At 36.4% G+C, this 21510-nt stretch overlaps 1 protein-coding gene across 1 annotated transcript; it reads right to left on the minus strand.

Moving 5' to 3' along the window:
• Window positions 1-13896: 13896 nt before the first annotated feature.
• Window positions 13897-21510, minus strand: scamp5b (secretory carrier membrane protein 5b). The gene is made up of 7 exons (XM_051869669.1): window positions 21323-21510; window positions 20572-20620; window positions 20344-20463; window positions 18356-18512; window positions 17462-17563; window positions 17177-17294; window positions 13897-15481 (listed from the first exon to the last, which is right to left on the minus strand). Exons 2-7 carry the CDS (start codon window positions 20576-20578, stop codon window positions 15293-15295), a joined length of 693 nt encoding a protein of 230 aa, XP_051725629.1. The 5' UTR covers window positions 20579-20620; window positions 21323-21510; the 3' UTR covers window positions 13897-15292.

Raw genomic sequence — 21510 nt, forward strand, 5'->3', positions numbered from 1 at the left:
GCTTTTTTAGTAGAAGTAGAAAGTCTTTTGAGTTCGGACAATCAAAAGTCAATTAAAGTGGATGGAAAATAAACACACTCATCAGACTGTGCTGAAGTGGCACAGTTTTAGGAAACGTTTCCCATCTGCCATCTGCGTTTGCACAGAACATGTACTGTACTGAATGCCAGCAGTTTTGGTCCACAGAAGAAACATTTTGATTAAGAATTAGGCCTGTAATAAGAACTCTGTAACCTCAGAAGCAGATTCATAAGAGCAGAAATCACATCCACTGCATCTCAGCGTTAGTTTTAAAGATGAATCTACACTTGTCAAAATCATCACAGTCAAATAAAGTGCAGGAAACAACGAAGTGCAATTCCCAAAATACATACAGATGCAAGTGACTACAGGGGGTAGTTTAGGGTTTGGCACATGATTTTTCCATTAGAAATTAATAATACGTGTTTGGTTTGTATCAGCCTGCCTTGTTATATAATATGAAAACCAATAAACATGTCATTTCTGAGAAAAAAGACAGTGATGCCAAAGTTTACAAGAGGGACAGACCAGAACACAATGAGCCTTTGTTGAGCTTTTGGTAAACTGGAGAATGCTGGGATTCTTTTATGAGATGCTTGCTGAGCAACAGAAGATTTTTGATTTATTTCACTTTTTTTTGGTTATATGAATACGAATGAATCCATGCATGCAATGTAACACTTTTTGGGTATGTGTGTGTATATATATATATATATATATATATATATATATATATATGAATGAATTAATGCAGTATTGGCCAAAAGTGATGACCTAAGGGGATGTTGTTTTTAATGACCCTACAAGTTCAATTAAACCATCAAAATATAAGGAAAATGTTTAATTTTTAAAAAAAAATATATAAGAAAAAAACAAAACGCGTCACGTCATGTAGGCGGAAGTACTGCGGTATCTCATTTTCTCCTCCAACTTCAAAATCATCCGACATCGTTGTTTTACCTTTTTTTTTTTTTTTTTGTAAAGGGTGTTTGGCTTAAGGCCCGTTCACACCAAGAACGATAACTATAAAGATAACGATAAAGATATAGTTCTAAAAACCGTTCTAAATATAAAAGAATAGCACTGTCCTCACCACAGTTATAATGATAGAGAAACGATATTGCTGGGATCACTTTCGGAACGATTTTTTTCCAGCTGTTGAACGATAAAACACTGACAGCCAATCAGAATCCATTCTAATTTAAGGGCTCGCACATTTAAAATGGCAGACGACACTGCAGAGAAATTAATCACCGAGGTTCAGAAAAAGCAATTCAAGCCCCCTTTCCAAAGATACTTTAAAGAAAATGGATATATGGAAAACAATCGGTCATACCCGCGGAATAAACGGTGAGAATGCCAGGCTAGCAAACAGTGTAACATAAAATGACCTCAGGTATCCAGCGCTAGTTTCGACAACATTTTCTTGCTTCCTTTGAAGATGCAGTGAAAAAGACTAGGCGTTGTTTTTATTCCACTATATTCACTGTTAGATTAGATCGATTACACTAGCTATTCACTCCAAACATAGCATGCTGAGGACACCTGCTGGTTAAAGCCGTGTAAATGCAACAAGAACAGTAAAAACATGTACTTTGAAAACGTTCTTGGTGTGAACGGGCCTTTAGTCTTTGTACGTTTGCTTTGTAAACACTGGGTCGGTACTTCCGCCTACGTGACCTTTCCAACGTGATTACATAATGCGTGGAGCATCACAGAGCAGTGCAAGATGAGCATTTGTGGTTAAAAAGTATATCATTTCAATTTTTTTTTTAGAAAATGGCCGATGGTTTCTCTAGATAAGACTCTTATTCCTCGTCTGGGATCATGTAGAGCTCTTTGAAGCTGCACTGAAACTGACATTTGGACCTTCAACCCGTTGAAGTCCACTATATGGAGAAAAATCCTGGAATGTTTTCCTCAAAAACCATAATTTCTTTTCAACTGAAGAAAGAAAGACATAAACATCTTGGATGACATGGGGGTGAGTAAATTATCAGGAAATTTGAATTCTGAAGTGAACTAACCCTTTAAGGTATTTATCTGACCAAATTATTTGGCAAAAAAACAAAAATGCATAGAAGAACAAAAAGCTCACAGGAAAAAGCATGCATAGTCAGTTATTAATATTTTGTGTGCTCATAATTTCTTTGTATGACAGCCTGGCCAAAAATTATGTCTGCACAATGTGGCATGTTTAATCATGTTATTATCACGAATAAAACAATCGACTCCAAGCACAACTGCACGATGTGCTTACAAAATCTTTTGAATAAAGGGTGAAGATGTCAGTTTTCCTGTGCTGCACATCACTTTTGGCCTCTACTGTACATACATGTATAAATAACATTACTGCCTTATTTAGCATAAATCATGTTTTTATTTTGAGAAACCACAGTTTTACTGAGTGTGAACTGTGCAGTTTGTAGACGACATGCTTGTGTGTTTTCAGTGAGCAAATGTCGCCAAATAAGAGAGGTAAGACCGAGTCAAAGAGCCATTAGCGAATTCCATGATCATGACATCAGATTAAAAACAGAGCGAGGAGCCGTTTTCAACAGCGCTCCAAGTAATATGTGTGGTTTAGTTTTAGAGTAAACACGTGTGCGCCCAGACTGCATAGCTTTCTTTCACTGTAGAGAGAACAAGACAAGTCCTCAACGAGAAGAGAGAAACATAAATGCCAGAACAGGCGATTAGAAGAGCAAATCACATATAAATCTGGCATTTCAGCTTATAGTTTACTAAAAACTAGCACAAACTCGTTGTTTTCTGGAATTAGCTGACCACCAGACTGGTCTAAACTCAGGCTGATCTAGTTTGGTTGTTTTTGAGGGGTTTTGACCTTATCAGCTGGCAAGTATGAAGACCAGATAGACTTTCTGAAAAACAGTTTAGACTAGCAAGATGGTCTCTTCGGTATGAATAAAGAACAAAGACAATGGAAAACACATTCAATCCACATTTCTTGTTTGAGGGCAGATGGATTCAAACACTCCAGTGATGCAACAACATGTAACGGTTCTTCCGTTTAGTTATGAAGCTCATTATGACTCAACTTTCGTCATTTGGAATGAATCCAATCTGATATCAGATTCTGAGTTCTGTTGGTTTCCCTTTATTTAAAGGTGTCCCTTACACAAATAAGAACTGCAATCTAAAAAAGAAGAAGAAGAAGTAAATAAAGAATACTGCATTCAATTTTAGAAGAAAACACATATTTCAGACATTCTATTTCAAAAATGTATTTTAATATGTTACTTGTCATTTCTTTGTAATGAATTGTAAAATAAAGTGTTGCCATTCTGTTTATATGTACCGTACATTTTGCAATCTGATTCACATATTCGTTTACATGTGCATTACATCTTCAGCACATGTGCAGTCGTTGTGTTTAAAGGATTAGTTCAGTTCAGAATTCATTTCCTGATCATTTACCCCATGTCATCCAAGATGTTCATGTCTTTCTTTCTTCAGTGGAAAAGAAATTATGGTTTTTGAGGAAAACATTCCAGGATTTTTCTCCATATAGTGGACTTCACTGGGGTTCAACGGGTTGAAGGTCCAAATGTCAGTTTCAGTGCAGCTTCAAAGAGCTCTACATGATCCCAGACGAGGAATAAGAGCCTTATCTAGAGAAACCATCTGCCATTTTCTATAAAAAAATAAAAATTATATACTTTTTAACCACAAATGCTAATCTTGCTCTGAGATGTGCCACGCATTACGTAATCATGTTGGAAAGGTCACGTATGACGTAGGCGGAAGTACCGATCCAGTGTTTACAAACAAACGTGCAAAGACTAAATCAAACGCCCTTTACAAAAAAAGGTAAAACAACAATGTCGGACGATTTTGAAGTTGGAGGAGAAAATGAGATGGAGTTTTTCGCCCTACCGCGGTACTTCACCTACATCACAGCGTGACCTTTCCAACGTGATTACGTAATGCGTAGCACATCACAGAGCAAGATTAGCATTTGTGGTTAAAAAGAATATAATTTTAATTTTTTATAGAAAATGTCCGATGGTTTCTCTAGATAAGACTCTTATTCCTCGTCTGGGATCATGTAGAGCTCTTTGAAGCTGCACTGAAACTGACATTTGGACCTTCAACCCGTTGAACCCCAGTGAAGTCCACTATATGGAGAAAAATCCTGGAATGTTTTCCTCAAAAACCTTCAGTTATTTTCCACTGAAGAAAGAAAGACATGAACATCTTGGATGACATGGGAGTGAGTAAATTATGAGGAAATTTTAATTCTGAAGTGAACTAACCCTTTAAAGAAAGCCACCGTTATGATGTTACAGGAGCTACAGCATCCATGATTGCCATTTCTGCCTTGATGTCATAGGCTAAAAAGAAGGCATGTTAGCATATATTTAGTACACTGACCATGATGTAGGTCAACATACAATATATACGCATCATCATTGCACTGCGCAGTTTTGAATTTGAAATAATTAGGTTCAAGAGTTTAGAATATGCTTGTATTTTTCCAGTTAATTTGATTATTTCAGAGCTACACGACCATTTTCAGTCTGATCGAGATTTCATTCGATTGAGCTGTTTACATGAAGGCTTTTCAGTCCATTTGAACCATCAATCCGATTATAAACAGATTATTTTGGTGCATGTAACACGCAGGCCTATAGCTAGTGAAGCCCAATCCAATGGAGCGCTTGATCTGCTGTTCAATATTTCCTCGAGCATGACTTATGACGATTAAGTAAAGAGAAAATGTAACAGCAGGCAGTCGACATGAGATGTTTGTGTAGTGTGGAAACGCAAATTTGCCTGTTTTTCTCTGAGACGCGGCAACACAACATCACAACGCGGTGGTCTTGATGTCGCCGTGATTTATCTCCAGACTAGTGCCGTTCTCCACCATTAAATCAAATGATTAACAACTCGGACTCAGTGGGAGATTATCTTGAACTGTTCAGATGTGAAGAGGGAGACCGAGCGCCACGGTAAATAATTCAACTATCACTTACAGTGAAAAACACAAGCGTGAAGATATTTCACTTCAGCCTCAGCGACCGGCTTGTTTACTTTAATAATGACGGCTGGTTGCAAACGTGTCTCGTGCAGCACGGAGGCCATTCGGCTGAGCTAATGAACTCCTCATCATCTCTATTTATGTGTGCCATTACATTTGAAGGTCTTGGAATAAAGAAGGTGAGTTGTCTTGGCAGTCTGGCTCGCATCGCTGCCTGGCAGTAAATGCCGGGAGTCCCACATCGTTCCTGTCCTCTGTGTCCTCCTTTGCTTTCCACCTTCAATTCTCAGTTACTCGCAAATGGCCCGTTCCTGAGGCAACAAAGGAGGCCATACGGAAGGAACAATGGGGGAATAAATTCTCATTACAGAGGTGCTGCTAACAGAGGGCAAAATTGCTGCAGGGATACGCTTGTTTATAGACTCTCGGACAATTGGAACAAATGACTGGGAACGGCTCTGGAAGAGCGGGAGTTTACTAACTTGCTTATTTTACAGGTTCTTCATCGGTAGCCTGATTTGGCTTTCAATACACAGATGCTGATGTGGCGCAAGGGTTTAAAACATTGATGACTTTGGGACATTTTTGCTTCAGAGAGCCAATCCAAATATCTGTAGGATCTTTACCAAGGCTTGAGGAGGCCATTGCCTTTTAATTCAACTGGCAAAGCAGGTGACATTATGAATAAATGTTCAGTTCAAACTATGCAACATTGACACTGCTATTGAATTGAACTGAATTGAATAATGACACTATTGCCTTTCTGTTTTACAGCTGAAATTGGATTTGTTTCATAATTGATGAATTCTGCAACATTAATGCTGTTATTTTCTTGTTTTTGAAGCTGCTTTGACACAGTCTGCATTGTATGAAGCACTCTAGAAATAAGTGACTTAACTTGACAATGACACATACATGAAATGTCTAAAAAGCTCTTAGTATCTCAAAATACAGTAAATCAATAAAATCATCGGAACACACAGATTGATTGACTGATTGATTGATTGATTGATTGTAGGTTTGGGCGATATGGCAAAAAAAAATTTTTTTCGATTTTTCAGAATGATTGACCAATCTCGATTTTTTTAATGTCTAACTAGTCAACTTAAAAATGTAACTACAATATGATTCAAGTAACATTCTCTTTATTAACAATCTGGTTAAAAAAAAAGTTCCAAGTGCACAACATCTGAAGTGATCAACATGGTGTAAATGTAAAACAAATGACTTGTTATTAGCTAAATATTTTTCCAGAAAATATGCATGAAATATAAAGGCAAATATTGTAAACTTATCTTAAACATATCCTATATACTCAGAAATAATATAAAATAATAATAATAAAAAAAAGCTAAATATTTCTTAGCCAAAAATTTAATAGCAATAAATAACACCAGTAATGGGCTTTAATGGGCAAACTGCTTGTAAAAACAGAAAATAACAGCACCTTTCAGCATGTCACCATCATGCAAACATTAAAGATCAAACATACAGTAGTACTTCTTTAGAGGTTTTTGCATTCCATTGCGCTATTTATGTTGTGTGAGGACCCTGTTGGAATTGCTCCGTTTCTTATTGTTCTTCTCCAAAAGGAATCACATTTTTTAAGGCCTAAACATGCTCGAAAACCCATAAAATATGGGTTTCAGAATTAGTTGAGGCAAAATGGCTCGAAAAGCATCACCTACTCTCGACGAAGTGCCCCTCGCGTTACATTTCACGTACAAGTATGAAATTCGGTACACACATGTAACAGCCCAATACCCACAAAAAAGTCTCTTGGAGCAAACTTTGAAAATCCAACAGGAAGTCAGATATTTTTAATTTTCTCTGCAAAATTTTTGCAGTTTTTGCCATTTCCAGACGTTGTACTTTAATGAACTCCTCCTAGAGCTTTAATCAGATCAACATCAAATTTGGTCAGTCTAATCTAAACGCCTTTGCAACATTAAATTACGAAGATCTTGAGTTTTAGTTGAAGGGCGTGTTCGTGGTGGCCTGGCAAATTTCAGTGTTTTGCCATGAATGTCCGATCTGCCCCAAACTTCACATTTCTTGGCCTGAAGACATCTACATGCCAATATTCAGTTAGTCATAGCGCCACCTGTTGGCCACAGGAAATGACATGCTTTGCACTGTAATTCACTCCCAGAAACATATTTGTATATGCCATGAAGTACCAAACATGCTAAAAACATGTTAAATCATGCAACACTTGGCTAAGTGATGAGTGTATGCGATTAACGCCACGAAACGGGAAGTTGTTGTAACTCAGACATATAATGTCCGATCTGCTCCATACTTCACATGTTTGATAATAGTCCTGACCTGAAGACATCTACATGGCAATTTTCAGTAATAGTAAAAGTGCCACCTGCTGGCAGCAGGAAGCGTGGCACATCAAAATGACTTGGCTATTTTTCTCCTATATTTACCTTCTTAAATGCATGTTTTCCTAAGGCCAATGGGTGGCGAGGGCCCTTGTAACACTGCTTGCAGCTTTAATTCCTATTGTTTTTATGTTTGGCGGACGTGTTTGGCTGTTGCACTTGTGTCTCGCGTCTTTTGCAACGTCTCACCCATAAAACGGCATTCTAAAAACACAGTGATTTTCAATGCAATAACGCATTTCTGAGTGAACAGCCACTTAAGACTAGCGATGTGTTCTTCGTCACACGAGAGCGGTTAATGTGGTCGGATCATTTTCTTGTCTTAACTGTTATCATTGCTGAATTGTCAACATGTCTAATTGTAACGTTTGCCAACATTTTTATTCAAAACGGCAATTTCTCGATTTAAAAATAATAAAATTGTGGCAAAACATTACATTTGAATTAATCAGAAAAATCGCCCAGCCCTGATTGATTGATTGATGGATGGATGGATGGATGGATGGATTTCACATACAGCATTGAGGGTCTCTGGGACTCAAACATAAAGATAGTAAATTTAATCAAAAGTGTCAAGAGAACTATAGCATGTTGCTTAATAGCGCTTGTTGTGAAATAGTAAGCCTACTGCATTGTAGTGTGTCAGTAGCTTACAGGCATGATTATAATTCATAAACAATGAGTCCCATCATTAAAGTAAAAAACGAAGAAGTCTCAAAGTTAGCCAGAGGCTCCGGTTAAGAGTTTAAACAAAGTTTGGATTACATTATCTGTTTGCAGTTGTTTGCAAGGACGTGATGAATGCTGTACACAAGTAGACAAAATGAGACAAACAACAGCTGATGTAATGTAAGATTACAAAGGGCAAACTGATTGTCTGTCCTCCAAACATGGATCTACCAGATGTCTTTATTCAAAGACTGTGAGCAGCACACCACGTAGCTAGCATCCATAATGAAACAGTGTTATGGCAATCGCATCAGTATGAATCAAACCAAGTTTTGTGGTTTGAGATATATATAATGCAATGACATTTTAGAAGTGGAATAAGTGTCTAAATACTTTTTGGGGCCTCTGTTTGTATTCATGTGCACAAATAAAGCAGTTCATGACCCAGAAATTGCAATGAAACTTTATTCCATCACAAAACAAATAATAAGCCGTCTCAGAGTTCCTCTTTGACTTTTCTTTATTTTCTTTGCACTGTCAGATCAAGAGTGTGTTGATCATAAAGTGAAGGAGAACTCCATATAAGAGACAGAGGGCATTAGACATCATGAGATAGAAATTCCTATACGTGGCGTGTGTCTGCACACAGTCATTTGGGTGTGATAGAAAGAGTTTGTGTGTGTTTGTAAAGCACAAGGATACAGTCACCCTTGACTGGGAGAACATAGAGCTCCTCTGTTCACTGGAGAACTGACTCCTGTGTTCCCCTACTGACCCCTCTGCACCCCATCACCACCTAAAACATATTTATTAGATTTGAATTCCCCATTATGTTCCTCGTGATAGTGTTTATCACAATATTGATAAGGTTAGAAGGCTGCTAGGGCTGGTCTTGAACAAAATCCAGTTCCTTTAAGGAGTAATGGCTGTTGATTTTGGGGTGGTAATGCAGCAAATAGGAAACGTTTTAAGAACTTTGGCTAATGTTCTGACAAGGATTATAAACAAACATTCTTCCAGTAATGTTAATAGAACCTTCATTCAAAGTTCTGGTCTCAATATGTTAGCACATAAACATTTATATATCATTCATAGAATGTTGTTGCCATGCCGTCATTTTACGCCGGACTGCTTCACAAACGAGGGTCAATTCAACGCTGGATTTGCACAAAATATTAACATGACGGCACATGCTAGTCGATGAGTTGAATCAACTCCATAGTAACTACATAAATTTATCCACTAACCATTCAGAAACGTCCAGTTTCATTGTAAAAGTTGTAACTTCTTCCTGAGTCTCTCCATCAGTGTCGACTCCGGTTTGAACAATGTAAGGCTGAACACCGTTACTGACAATCCTCATTTTGGCTGCGTGAGATTCTCCAGCTTTGTTGTTGTTGAGCAACCGAAGCACGAGCTGTTAAAGCTCTGCCCTCTTCTGGAAAGGGGGCGGGAGCAGCAGCTCATTTGCATTTAAAGGGACACACACAAAAACAGCGTATTTGGGGCAAATTTGACAAGCAATAATAAATGATCTGTGGGGTATTTTGAGCTGAAACTTCACAGACACATTCTGGGGACACCAGAGACTTATATTACATCTTGTAAAAGCAGCATTATAGGTCCCCTTTAACATCTGTATAACCAAGAAAAAACTTGGTAACACTTTATTTTAATGTCCTTATTACACGTTACATGTAGTTACTGTAGTGATAACTATAAATTATGCATAATTACATGCAACTAACCCTAAACCAAACCCCAATCCTAACCCTATAGTTATAGTACATTTAGTTGGTTAGTATTACTCTGTAATTAAATGTATAATTACACTGTAACACAGACACCTTAAAATAAAGTGTAACCAAAAACTTTTTAAAAGATAATTTTTTAAAATGGACATTTTGAATTTTCAGAGAACATTCAGAAATAATGTTTTCAGAACTTAACAAACGTTTTTAGAACATATTCTGGTAAAGCAGCTGTTGTCTCTTACTTGCTATGGTGACGCGAATACCAAAACAGACAGATGAAGTCACGTCCCAGCCACCATTACTTTATCATGCCTTCATGCAGGCCAAGAATACTACACTGAATGTCTACAGACTTTCTCAAAGGGCCACAGAACCCAAGGAACAAGTTGTGTATTTTACTATTTTTCTTTTTTAACATTTATACTATACTCTGTGCTGCACTGCATCAAACAGTGAATGACACCCATAAGCCCTTGTGCTTGTTAATTATGGATGTTCGGGCACAGAATGAAGACTTGGACAGGAATGGACCGAGACTCAGAATCAGCTCGGGACCTTCCCTTGTGCAAAAGGAGTGCACTGTGTTGAATGTGCACTTTTAGTGTACTTCAAATGAATATTTTTAAAAAAGTGAAGAGTGTACTTACAGAGAGTATGCTTTCATAACTATGTTTCTTAACACACTTTAAGTGCACTTATATATACACTACAAACCCGATTCCAAAAAAGTTGGGACACTATACAGATTGTGAAGAAAAAAGGAATGCAATGATGTGGAAGTTTCAAATTTCAATATTTTATTCAGAATACAACATAGATGACATATCAAATGTTTAAACTGAGAAAATGTATCATTTTAAAGGAAAAATAAGTTGATTTCAAATTTCATGGCATCAACACATCTCAAAAAAGTTGGAACAAGGCCATGTTTACCACAGTGTGGCATCCCCTCTTCTTTTTATAACAGTCTGCAAACATCTGGGGACTGAGGAGACAAGTTGCTCAAGTTTAGGAATAGGAATGTTGTCCCATTCTTGTCTAATACAGGCTTCTAGTTGCTCAACTGTCTTAGGTCTTCTTTGTCGCATCTTCCTCTTTATGATGCGCCAAATGTTTTCTATAGGTGAAAGATCTGGACTGCAGGCTGGCCATTTCAGTACCCGGATCCTTCTTCTACACAGCCATGATGTTGTAATTGATGCAGTATGTGGTCTGGCATTGTCATGTTGGAAAATGCAAGGTCTTCCCTGAAAAAGACGACATCTGGATGGGAGCATATATTGTTCTAGAACTTGGATATACCTTTCAGCATTGATGGTGCCTTTCCAGATGTGTAAGCTGCCCATGCCACACACACTCATGCAACCCCATACCATCAGAGATGCAGGCTTCTGAACTGAGCGCTGATAACAACTTGGGTTGTCCTTGTCCTCTTTAGTCCGGATGACATGGCGTCCCAGTTTTCCAAAAAGAACTTCAAATTTTGATTCGTCTGACCACAGAACAGTTTTCCACTTTGCCACAGTCCATTTTAAATGAGCCTTGGCCCAGAGAAAACGCCTGCGCTTCTGGATCATGTTTAGATATGGCTTCTTTTTTGACCTATAGAGTTTTAGCCAGCAACGGCGAATGGCACGGTGGATTGTGTTCACCGGCAATGTTTTCTGGAAGTATTCCTGAGCCCATGTTGTGATTTCCATTACAGTAGCATTCCTGTATGTGATGCAGTGCCGTCTAAGGGCCCGAAGATCACGGGCATCCAGTATGGTTTTCCGGCCTTGACCCTTACACACAGAGATTGTTCCAGATTCTCTGAATCTTTGGATGATATTATTCACTGTAGATGATGATAACTTCAAACTCTTTGTAATTTTTCTCTGAGAAACTCCTTTCTGATATTGCTCCACTATTTTTCGCCGCAGCATTGGGGGAATTGGTGATCCTCTGCCCATCTTGACTTCTGAGAGACACTGCCACTCTGAGAGGCTCTTTTTATACCCAATCATGTTGCCAATTGACCTAATAAGTTGCAAATTGGTCCTCCAGCTGTTCATTATATGTACATTTAACTTTTCCGGCCTCTTATTGCTACCTGTCCCAACTTTTTTGGAATGTGTAGCTCTCATGAAATCCAAAATGAGCCAATATTTGGCATGACATTTCAAAATGTCTCACTTTCAACATTTGATATGTTATCTATATTCTATTGTGAATACAATATAAGTTTATGAGATTTGTAAATTATTGCATTCCTTTTTTATTCACAATTTGTACAGTGTCTCAACTTTTTTGGAATCGGGTTTGTATATTATACTATAGTAAACTATACTCTTTTCTTCCCTATTGTGCCTTATATCCGAGTGAAACGCTTCTGGAACAAGAACAAATGTAGGGCGGGGCTTGATTTTGTCTGTGGCAAATTGATTGGATGGTTGTGGTTTGCTATTGGTGGATCTCATGTGAGTGACAGGTGGGTTAAAACAACCCAACCGCTGGGTTATAACAACCCAATCGCTAACCCAATTGCTGGGTTAAAACAACTGAATCACTGGGTTAAAACAACCCAACCGTGGGTTAAAACAACCCAACCACTGGGTTAAAACAACCCAATTGCTGGGTTAAAATAACCCAACTGTGGGTTAAAACAATCCAATCACTGGGTTAAAACAACCCAGTTGCTGAGTTTGTCCATTTTCAACCCAACTTGGGTTGTTTTTAACCCAGCATTTTTGTTTTTACACTGTAAAAAAATATTTTCATGATTTGTTATCACAACATTTTTTCTTTTGTCAAATCAACTTAGATAATTAATGTGGTTCAGATAACACAGTATTTTGAGTTTCTGTTGATTAAATCAATCGCCTTCATTGAATTAACTCAAATTTTTAATTTCAATGAACTCAAAATTTTAAGGCAACCAGCTAACTTACTTTTTTAAGTTAAACCAACAATTATTTTTACAGTGTACACTAATTTAACTTGAACCCTGTTCAGAATGACTTCATTTCCTTCTAACGCACTGCAGAAGAACAGATGTTTTGCGCAGTGAGTATCATGGAGTAAAGGAAATTCAGAGATAGACCCTAAGGCAGATCATACTGTAATTTCCCATCTGCACAACATGAATTTCCACCTCACAATTTAGAGTTTAGCTTATACAGGACATACTGCCTGCTGAGTTGCAATACTGCTACAGTTAATATGAATGTACAATATTGTATTTCACTGTCGGCAACTGTAGTAATGCTGCACAGATACATCAAGTTCTGTATTATAAAACACAAAACAATTCTGTCATTTTCCAGTACAGTCATAGAGCTGTAACCATCAAGCTACATGTTTTATTATTATGAGTTTCCTGGGAATCCAATCCATGACCTTGACCTTGCTAGAGTCATTTACCGGTTGATCTACAGGAGCACTAAAGCATCAGGGCCTTTGCTGTCAGTGATATAAAGCCGACGTGAAGGTTTGATACGATATAACAGACAGTAGTCAGTGATATAAAGAACATATGTTTCACTGTGATGGTGCTGACTTTATTGGTTATACTCCATAAAACAATTTGATTTAAGCTGGAAGCAGGAAAATATGCTCATCTTAATAATTCATACTACGAGTTTTATTATACATCGCCTCTGTGTTAGAGCAAATTGAGTGTCTAAAGCAGAGGATGTCAGTGATGTTTATGGCAGTGCTGGTGTCTTCTGGGATACTCTCTAATGTGAATGATCCCATCATTACTCTGCGCAGGGAGATACAAATGATGAGAGTGGGAGACAAAAATCCATTCATTGTCTTCTTCAGCGATCTAATCTGGGCTCAGACACACGCTCGCCCGATGTCCACGCTGAAAATGTGCCTGCTTAAATTTGTGCCTAACTGAGGATCAAGTTATTACCCTGACAAGGTGGTGTTGTTGTCCAATTGCAATCTGCAAGTCAGTGCTGTCTCTGGGGAAATCCCGGTTTGGAAAGGGAGGGAAGGGAGTGTGAAAATGCCTCAGCCTAGAACAACACTGCGCCCTGCTGGACAAAACACTTTATACATGAAGCCCAAAGAGGTTTACTTGTATTTATTGGTTCATTTAGATGCTGGTGCTTTATTTAAATTCATTACAGTCAAGAATCTGTAATACTAATTTTATATCACATGGAAAAAAAATGCCTATAATTTCTTCAAAAATAGTAAAGAGTTACACAATTCCCTTTTCATGTATATATTAAAGGAATCTGTCTCTGTGTTCTTCAATAAATGTAATGCATTTATACTCACAAACCATGTTTCACTAACCTGACAAAACATTTTCTACACATTATACACACAGTCAGTATATCTGAAATTAAAACAAAATATGTCAAATTAATTAATGAATAGAGAAACCTGTCTACTAGTCATTTATGATTACTAAATAAATATTTTTATAAGTCATTTCATATTACACTCACCTGAGCAGTTTCTAGCAGATTAAATAATTTACACTCTAAAAAATTATGGGTCAAAAACAATCCAAGTTTGGTTGAAAATGTACAAACCCAGTGGTTGGGTTATTTTGACCCAGCGGTTGAGTTAAATGTTTGCCCAACGTGCTGGGTAGTTTTATTTAACTCACCTATTGTTTAAAAATTACTGTAGGTCTGGCTTAAAATGAACCCAAAATATGTTGGAAATTAAAAATCAGACACATAATTACTAGAGGCAACAATAATAATCAAAAGGTGAACATTTATTAATAAGCAATTTAATAAATGTTTATTGTTTAATTATTATTCATTAAACATTAATAAATGTTAATTTCGAACATACTTTGGGTTCGTTTTAAACAATACAGTAATTTTTAAACAATAGTTGGGTTAAATAAAACTACCCAGCACGTTGGGCAAACATTTAACCCAACTGCTGGGTTAAAACAACCCAATCACTGGGTTTGTCCATTTTTAACCCAACTTGGGTTGTTTTAACCCAGCATTTTTTAGTGTAGAATAACTAGCAAAAATATATTCACTATAAAAAATGTGCATCTTTAAAATGTTTAAAAATGATTTTATAGACAAATGTGTTCACAATTTCTAGCTGAATTCATATTTTAGAAATATTAATATTTTTTCAATTTCCAGGATGGTTTATATATATATATATATATATATTAAATTCCCTTGTATGTTTTATATATTTTATAAAAAATACACAAAATTTTACAATTTCCTGGTATTTCCAGCTTTTCCTTGATTGCAAATCTTATCAAATCATAAACTCATTTCTAATTTAATACTGTCACATAACAGCAAAAATATACACAAAACTCAAAACAAAGACACACAATTAAATTAAAAAACAAAAAATCTGAATCATCACTTGGTTCGTTCCACCTCATATTCCAGCTACATCACGTCACGATCAACAACAGGTTTCCCGCCCGGCCTGGATCTATTGATTATTCATTGTTTGGTGGTGTTTTACATGGTGTTGTCGTAGGAGGGTGTGGAGTACTGCGGTGTCTGCGGGCCCTGCATGGCCCCGGTCGCTGCGCCCATAGCTGCCTGCTGCGCTGCCTGCTGAACGTGAGGGTTTTTCCAGGCGCCAGACACCCACTCCTCCTGCGCTTTACTCATGCTGCCTCCACTGCCTCGGTAGAAGTTATGGACCTGCCACACACAACACATATTCAAGAGCACGGTTATTTAAGCGGAGAACATCTCAATAATAAGCAAGACATTAATATTAATCAGTAACAGTTTTATATGGAACAGTAACAGTTTTATGTGGGAGCTTATTTCCGCCACGGAAAGGTCATTGTGACTTTTTATCTCGCAAATAGTTTATATCGCACATTTCATGCTTTCTTTCTAGAGATATAAACTTTATGTGAGATGTAAAAAGTCAGAATTGCAAGATGTAAACTCAGAATTCCGAGAAAAATGTCAGAATTACTAAGTGTAAAAATATTTGGAGAAAAATGTCAGAATTGCAAAATGTAAATTCAGATTGCCAAAAAAAAAGTCAAAATTGCAAAATGTAAACTTACAATTCCAAAAAAAAAAAAAAGTCACAATTTCAAAATATTTGGAGATAAAAGTCAGAATTCCAAGAAAAAAGTCAGAATTGTGAGGAAAAAAAAGTCAGAATTGCAAGATGTAAATTTAGAATTTCAAGAAAATATTCAGAGAAAAAAAGACAATTGTGAGGTGTAAAAAAAAAAAAATAATAAGAAAAAAGTTTACAATTCCGAGATGTAAAAAAAAAAATTGGTAAAAAAGTCAGAATTTCAAAATTGCAAAATGCAAACTCACAATTCCAAAAAAAAAGAAAAGAAAAAAAGTCACAATTTCAAGATGTAAAAATATTCGGAGATAAAAGTCAGAATTCCAAGAAAAAAGTCAGAATTCCGAGATGTAAAGTCAGAATTCCGAGACAAAATGTCAGAATCGCAAGGTGTAAAAAATATTTGGAGAAAAAAGTCAGAATCGCAAGATGTAAAAATATTTGGAGAAAAAAATCTGAATTTCAAGAAAAAAGTCAGAATTCTGAGAAAAAAAGTCAGAATTCCAAGAAAAAAAAGTCAGAATTGCGAGGTGGAAAAATAATTAGAGAAAAAAGTCAGAATTCCGAGAAAAAAAAATCTGAATTCCGAGATGTAAAGTCAGAATTCTGAGACAAAATGTCAGAATTGTAAGGTGTAAAAATGTTTAGAGAAAAAAGTCAGAATTCCGAGAAAAAAGTTAGAATCGCAAGATGAAATGTCAGAATTGTGAGGTGTAAAAATAATTAGAGAAAAAAGTCAGAATTCCGAGAAAAAAAAATCTGAATTCCGAGATGTAAAGTCAGAATTCTGAGACAAAATGTCAGAATTGTAAGGTGTAAAAATGTTTAGAGAAAAAAGTCAGAATTCCGAGAAAAAAGTTAGAATCGCAAGATGAAATGTCAGAATTGTGAGGTGTAAAAATAATTAGAGAAAAAAGTCAGAATTCTGAGGAAAAAAAAAATCACAATTACCTTTTTTATTTTTTATTTCGTGGCAGAAACAAGCTTCCATAGTTTCAAAATATGTAGATCAATTATCACTAATTTTTACTGGCTTCTGATTGGCTTTTCAGGCACAAATACTAAGGTAAATATTTTATTTACTCTCGCATCTAATTAACAACCACTACATGCTCCAGCATCACGCTTAATGACACATCACACGACAGACAACCAACCAGCCCCAAGCCTTCTATATACATGTCAGCTAAACGAGCTGTAACTGCTGGCAGACAGGCCGACTGCACGAGCAATGAGGCAGACAGAGGCCTGTCCCGCTTTAATAGATGTGCCTGTGCGGATCAGTGAGGGCCTGCTACCTTCGTGAGCGCGATAAATGAAATGGCAGCGACTGCAGTGAACATGATCGTGGGGATTAGCATAATGATGGAGGCAAAGATACTCGTGCCAAAGAAGGAGATGGTGCCCAACCAGCCGCTGAAACAGAGAGATGAGACCATAAGGTGCATAAAGTACAATAGAATAATACATACAGTATTCTAGTATCAGCATAAAGCTATACAGTTAGCATACAGAATCCTGATATTTGGGTTTGAATTAATTATCTTTTTTTTAGCATAATATGAGCATGAATTTGCACTTACCAAACACCCCATCCTGGAATACCAATGGCCTGAATTATAGCAATGAACAGTTGTGCCATAAAGACAAAGAAGAAAGCCATGAAGTAAAACGAGCTGTCAGTCCTGAAAAACAAAAATACAAATAAACAAATACATAACAATATTTATTTAAAACTTAATGATAAATGTGTAATGAATCAGTTATTATTATTATTATTTAAATTAATATTAATAAATTAATAAATATATAATTAATATATTATCAATTAAACAATATATATAATTCATATATTAAATCAAATAAATAAATAAAAATAATGGATTCATTTAACATACGATGATGATGATGATGATTATAATTATTTTTAAAAATTGATATATATATCATGTGTGTGTATATATATATATATATATATATATATATATATATAAAATTTAATTTAATTAATAACATAAATTATATATTGTTTATTAATTTATTAATATTATTATTATTAATAATAATAATAATAATAATAATGTATTCATTATACATTTACCATATGATGATGGTGATTATTATATATATATATATATATATATATATATATATATGATATTCATTCATTTTTAATAATAATAATAATAATTATTATTATTATTATCAACATCATCCTGTTAAATGTATAATGAATCCATTATTTGTTATTTAATATTTATATATTTAATTTATTTATTTATATTATTCAATTAATAACATATAAATCATATATTATTTATTAATTTATTAACATTAATTTAAATAATAATAATAATAATAATAATTGATTCATTCAAATATGAATCAAAGTCATAAAATACGAATAAAAATATAATCACTATATAAACTCTGCACAGTGTAATAATTTGGTAATAAACGAGTAGACTGGTGCTCACTTGAAGGCGTTGTAAATGGGCCGGAACCAGCACACATAAGAACACGGAGTGAAGAGAACAACCCATATGATTGACATGCCAAAGTTAGTCACTCCTCCACCACCAAACATCCACGCCATACAGCCGAAGAAATTCACCAGCAGGGTCACACCATACACTGAAAACAAGAGAAGATGTCTTACTTTCAACACAAATACGAACTGTCCTGGTTATTTACACAGATGGATTTGTGTGAGAAAGAGCGAAAGATAAGAGCAAACAGAAACTCTTCTTCTCCTAAGAGTGTACAAGAGAATAAAGCTCCACCTCTGCATGATGTCACACACCACTTCAGAGAGAGAACGTGCAGCTGCCAACAAATAGAGTAAATGCTTCACCAAGCAGAGTAACCTGAAGACCCACATTACACCAGCTGAACTGTTGCAATGCATTTGCACAAAGGTTAGAAATGCACATGATTACTGAGCACACTGAGCCACAGCAGTTCACCCAATAAATAAGGCTGACAGAAGGAAGGTCAGACACCATAAACACACTACTGTGACGTGCAGTCTACTCACTGAACACACAAAATGAAAAAAAATATTCTTTGTTCCATGCAATGAAAAATATTTTTTTCTTGCAAAATTAAAAAGAATGATACAATATTATAAAGAAAGAAAGAAAGCATGCCATTTCACTCAAAAACAACACATAAAGAATACCTTCGGAGGAATCAGCTACAGGTGGTATCTACAGCAGGAGATGACAATAATTAATGTATATACACCGTTACGCTGTCCTTTGCTTATCTGTATTGTAACAGTAATTACTGTAAATAAAAACTGTATTAGACCTGTGATTTTTTTTAATACTGGATCCACATCAACAATAATGTTATTACACTCTTACAAATAAAGCTTCTTTATTGGCATTTATGGTTCCATGAAGAACATCCATTCCACGAAAGGTTCTTTAGTGGAAAATGGTTTTGTATATTTTTAAAATGTTCTTCGTACTAAGAAATAAAATACTAAGTTCTGTCATGAAACTCTAGATGGCGCAGGCTGATGGGACGTTAATGCAACCTGCTGACAATTGACCCTTCACCGGGAGTTTGATTGACAAGCGATCTAACCAATCATAATGCCGAATCTGCCATTTTGTCAGGAGTGCAGTCAGAAGTTAGAAGATTAACCTCGGTGGACTTGATCTTGAAAAATGGTGTGTACTGACGTCTTTCCGCGTTTGAAACAACATTCCTTCTGATGTTCATTCATGTTTTTTTGATGCTATAAATTAACTAGTAGAAAGAGATGATCATTTCACGAGCCGCTTGAGCTGAGGCGCTACAGCAATCTGTCACGACACATTAAAGAGCCACAAAATGGTTTTTATTGTTCAAATTTCTTAAAAAATTACACAACTTGAAAGCTGGGACTTGTCTGTCGACGTGTTGTCAGTGTCCTCTTTGCTCCGTGATGTATTTTTCACTGCGTGTGGCAGCGCCATGGCTTGTCGGACAAAGCAACAGTAACTAAGGGGGGGGCGGGTGTTTGCGAAGGGTCAATTACATCGTTAACTACACGGCATAAGCTGAATGGTTCCTGTTGCATCTCCAGCCAATGAGCTTGACATTTAAATAGTTGGTCAGTGTTTGCTGTAGCAGTTTGCAGCGCACTTTCAGAAACTCTCTACCTTCACCTATATACATCTGCTATAGGAAATTTCATATTTGCTATTTAAGTTACATGTCAAAATATATGTAAAATGTACAAATACTCAATGACATACACTAATATTTTATACATTTTTAAAAATGACTCCACAGACCTCCTGCAGTTACACCACATACCACTAGGGGGCCAACGCAGTGTTAAAATAACTAACAAATAAGTCAAGCAAGTATCTTCTTTAGACATTTTCATCTGAACACTTAACTAAACTCATCAGAATATCTGTGAATATCGTGCATATTTGTTGTATATTTGTTTGTTGTCCAGACTCACAGATCCACAGGTAGTAGAGTCTCTTGCAGGTGGTGCGGTGCTGGTCAGGAATCTCCTCAAAGTCCTGATGGAAGCACGGCTTTAGAGGAATAAAGCTAGGCAGAGGAGGAAAGTTGTTTTCTATGGGACAGACAGAAACAAAGCAATGCATCAATATAAAACACAGTTTCTTACTGATGTGATATTGATGGAATGAATTTGACATATGGACCGATTCAAGGTCCTTACCAGCCATTGGGAAACAGGCGACGACTATTCGTTCTTCAGAGCTGTCAATCTACAAGTGAAGAACAAGATGAGGGACAAATACAGTAAGGTTTTCAGTTTTATTGCCCAGGAAATTAACGAACAGTAGGGCATGTAGGGGTAAGCTGTCACAATGTTACACTATAAAAAATGCTGGGTCAAAAACAACCCAAGTTGGGTTGTTTTAACCCAGTGAATGGGTTGTTTTGTCCCAGCAGTTGGGTTAAATGTTTGCCCAACCTGCTGGGTAGTTTTATTTAACTCAACTATTGTTTAAAAATTACTGTATTGCTTGCATATACTGTTTGGAAACAAAAAACAAATAATGAAGCAGTAACCATAGAGTGTGTGACAACATAAAACATGCTGTTCAACAGTCTGAAACAGTCCACTGCATCCTGTAAAACAGATAAATAAAGTGTTTTAAAGTTCGCCGTGTTTAATGTCTGAACGTCTGCTGGCTGGAGTGTGTTAAGAGCTCGTGGATTAAGGAGGCAGGATCACACATATGTGTGTTTTCTGAAGTGACCCATACTGACACACGCGCATCTCAAACCGGATCGCAACATTTACCTTTGGACGAGTGTTTACAATCAAAGTATTGCATTTGTTTGTTTCTCGACCACTTACTTCAAACACTGAGCAAATGAGATTCATCCATCATGTCAGCTCAAGCTAAGCCAGCGGCCTGGCATTAACAGAGACTGAATGGAGAGGAAAATAATCGCCTTACCTTCTCCTGCACACCTTCTGCGCGCCTTTCACAACGACATGGCTTTCTAGTGCATACTCAAACACTCATTCATACTAAATAAAACACCACAAACTAAAGTAAGCAGAGATGCTGGTTTCTTGAGAAGTTATTTGTGATCTTTGAGTTACATTCGCCGCATATCCTAGTGACTACGCTTAGGGATTTAG

This window comes from Ctenopharyngodon idella, chromosome 18 (assembly GCF_019924925.1).
Source record: "Ctenopharyngodon idella isolate HZGC_01 chromosome 18, HZGC01, whole genome shotgun sequence".
In the NCBI taxonomy this organism is placed as follows: domain Eukaryota; kingdom Metazoa; phylum Chordata; class Actinopteri; order Cypriniformes; family Xenocyprididae; genus Ctenopharyngodon; species Ctenopharyngodon idella.

Bases quoted from the DNA above. Each gene is read 5' to 3' on its own strand.
- scamp5b (XM_051869669.1), bottom strand. The intron at 17,564-18,355 runs GTGAGCACCAGT...TTTGTTTTTCAG, and splicing joins CCCATTTACAACGCCTTCAA to GACTGACAGCTCGTTTTACT. The intron at 15,482-17,176 runs GTAGCAGGCCCT...TGTGTGTGGCAG, and splicing joins CATTTATCGCGCTCACGAAG to GTCCATAACTTCTACCGAGG.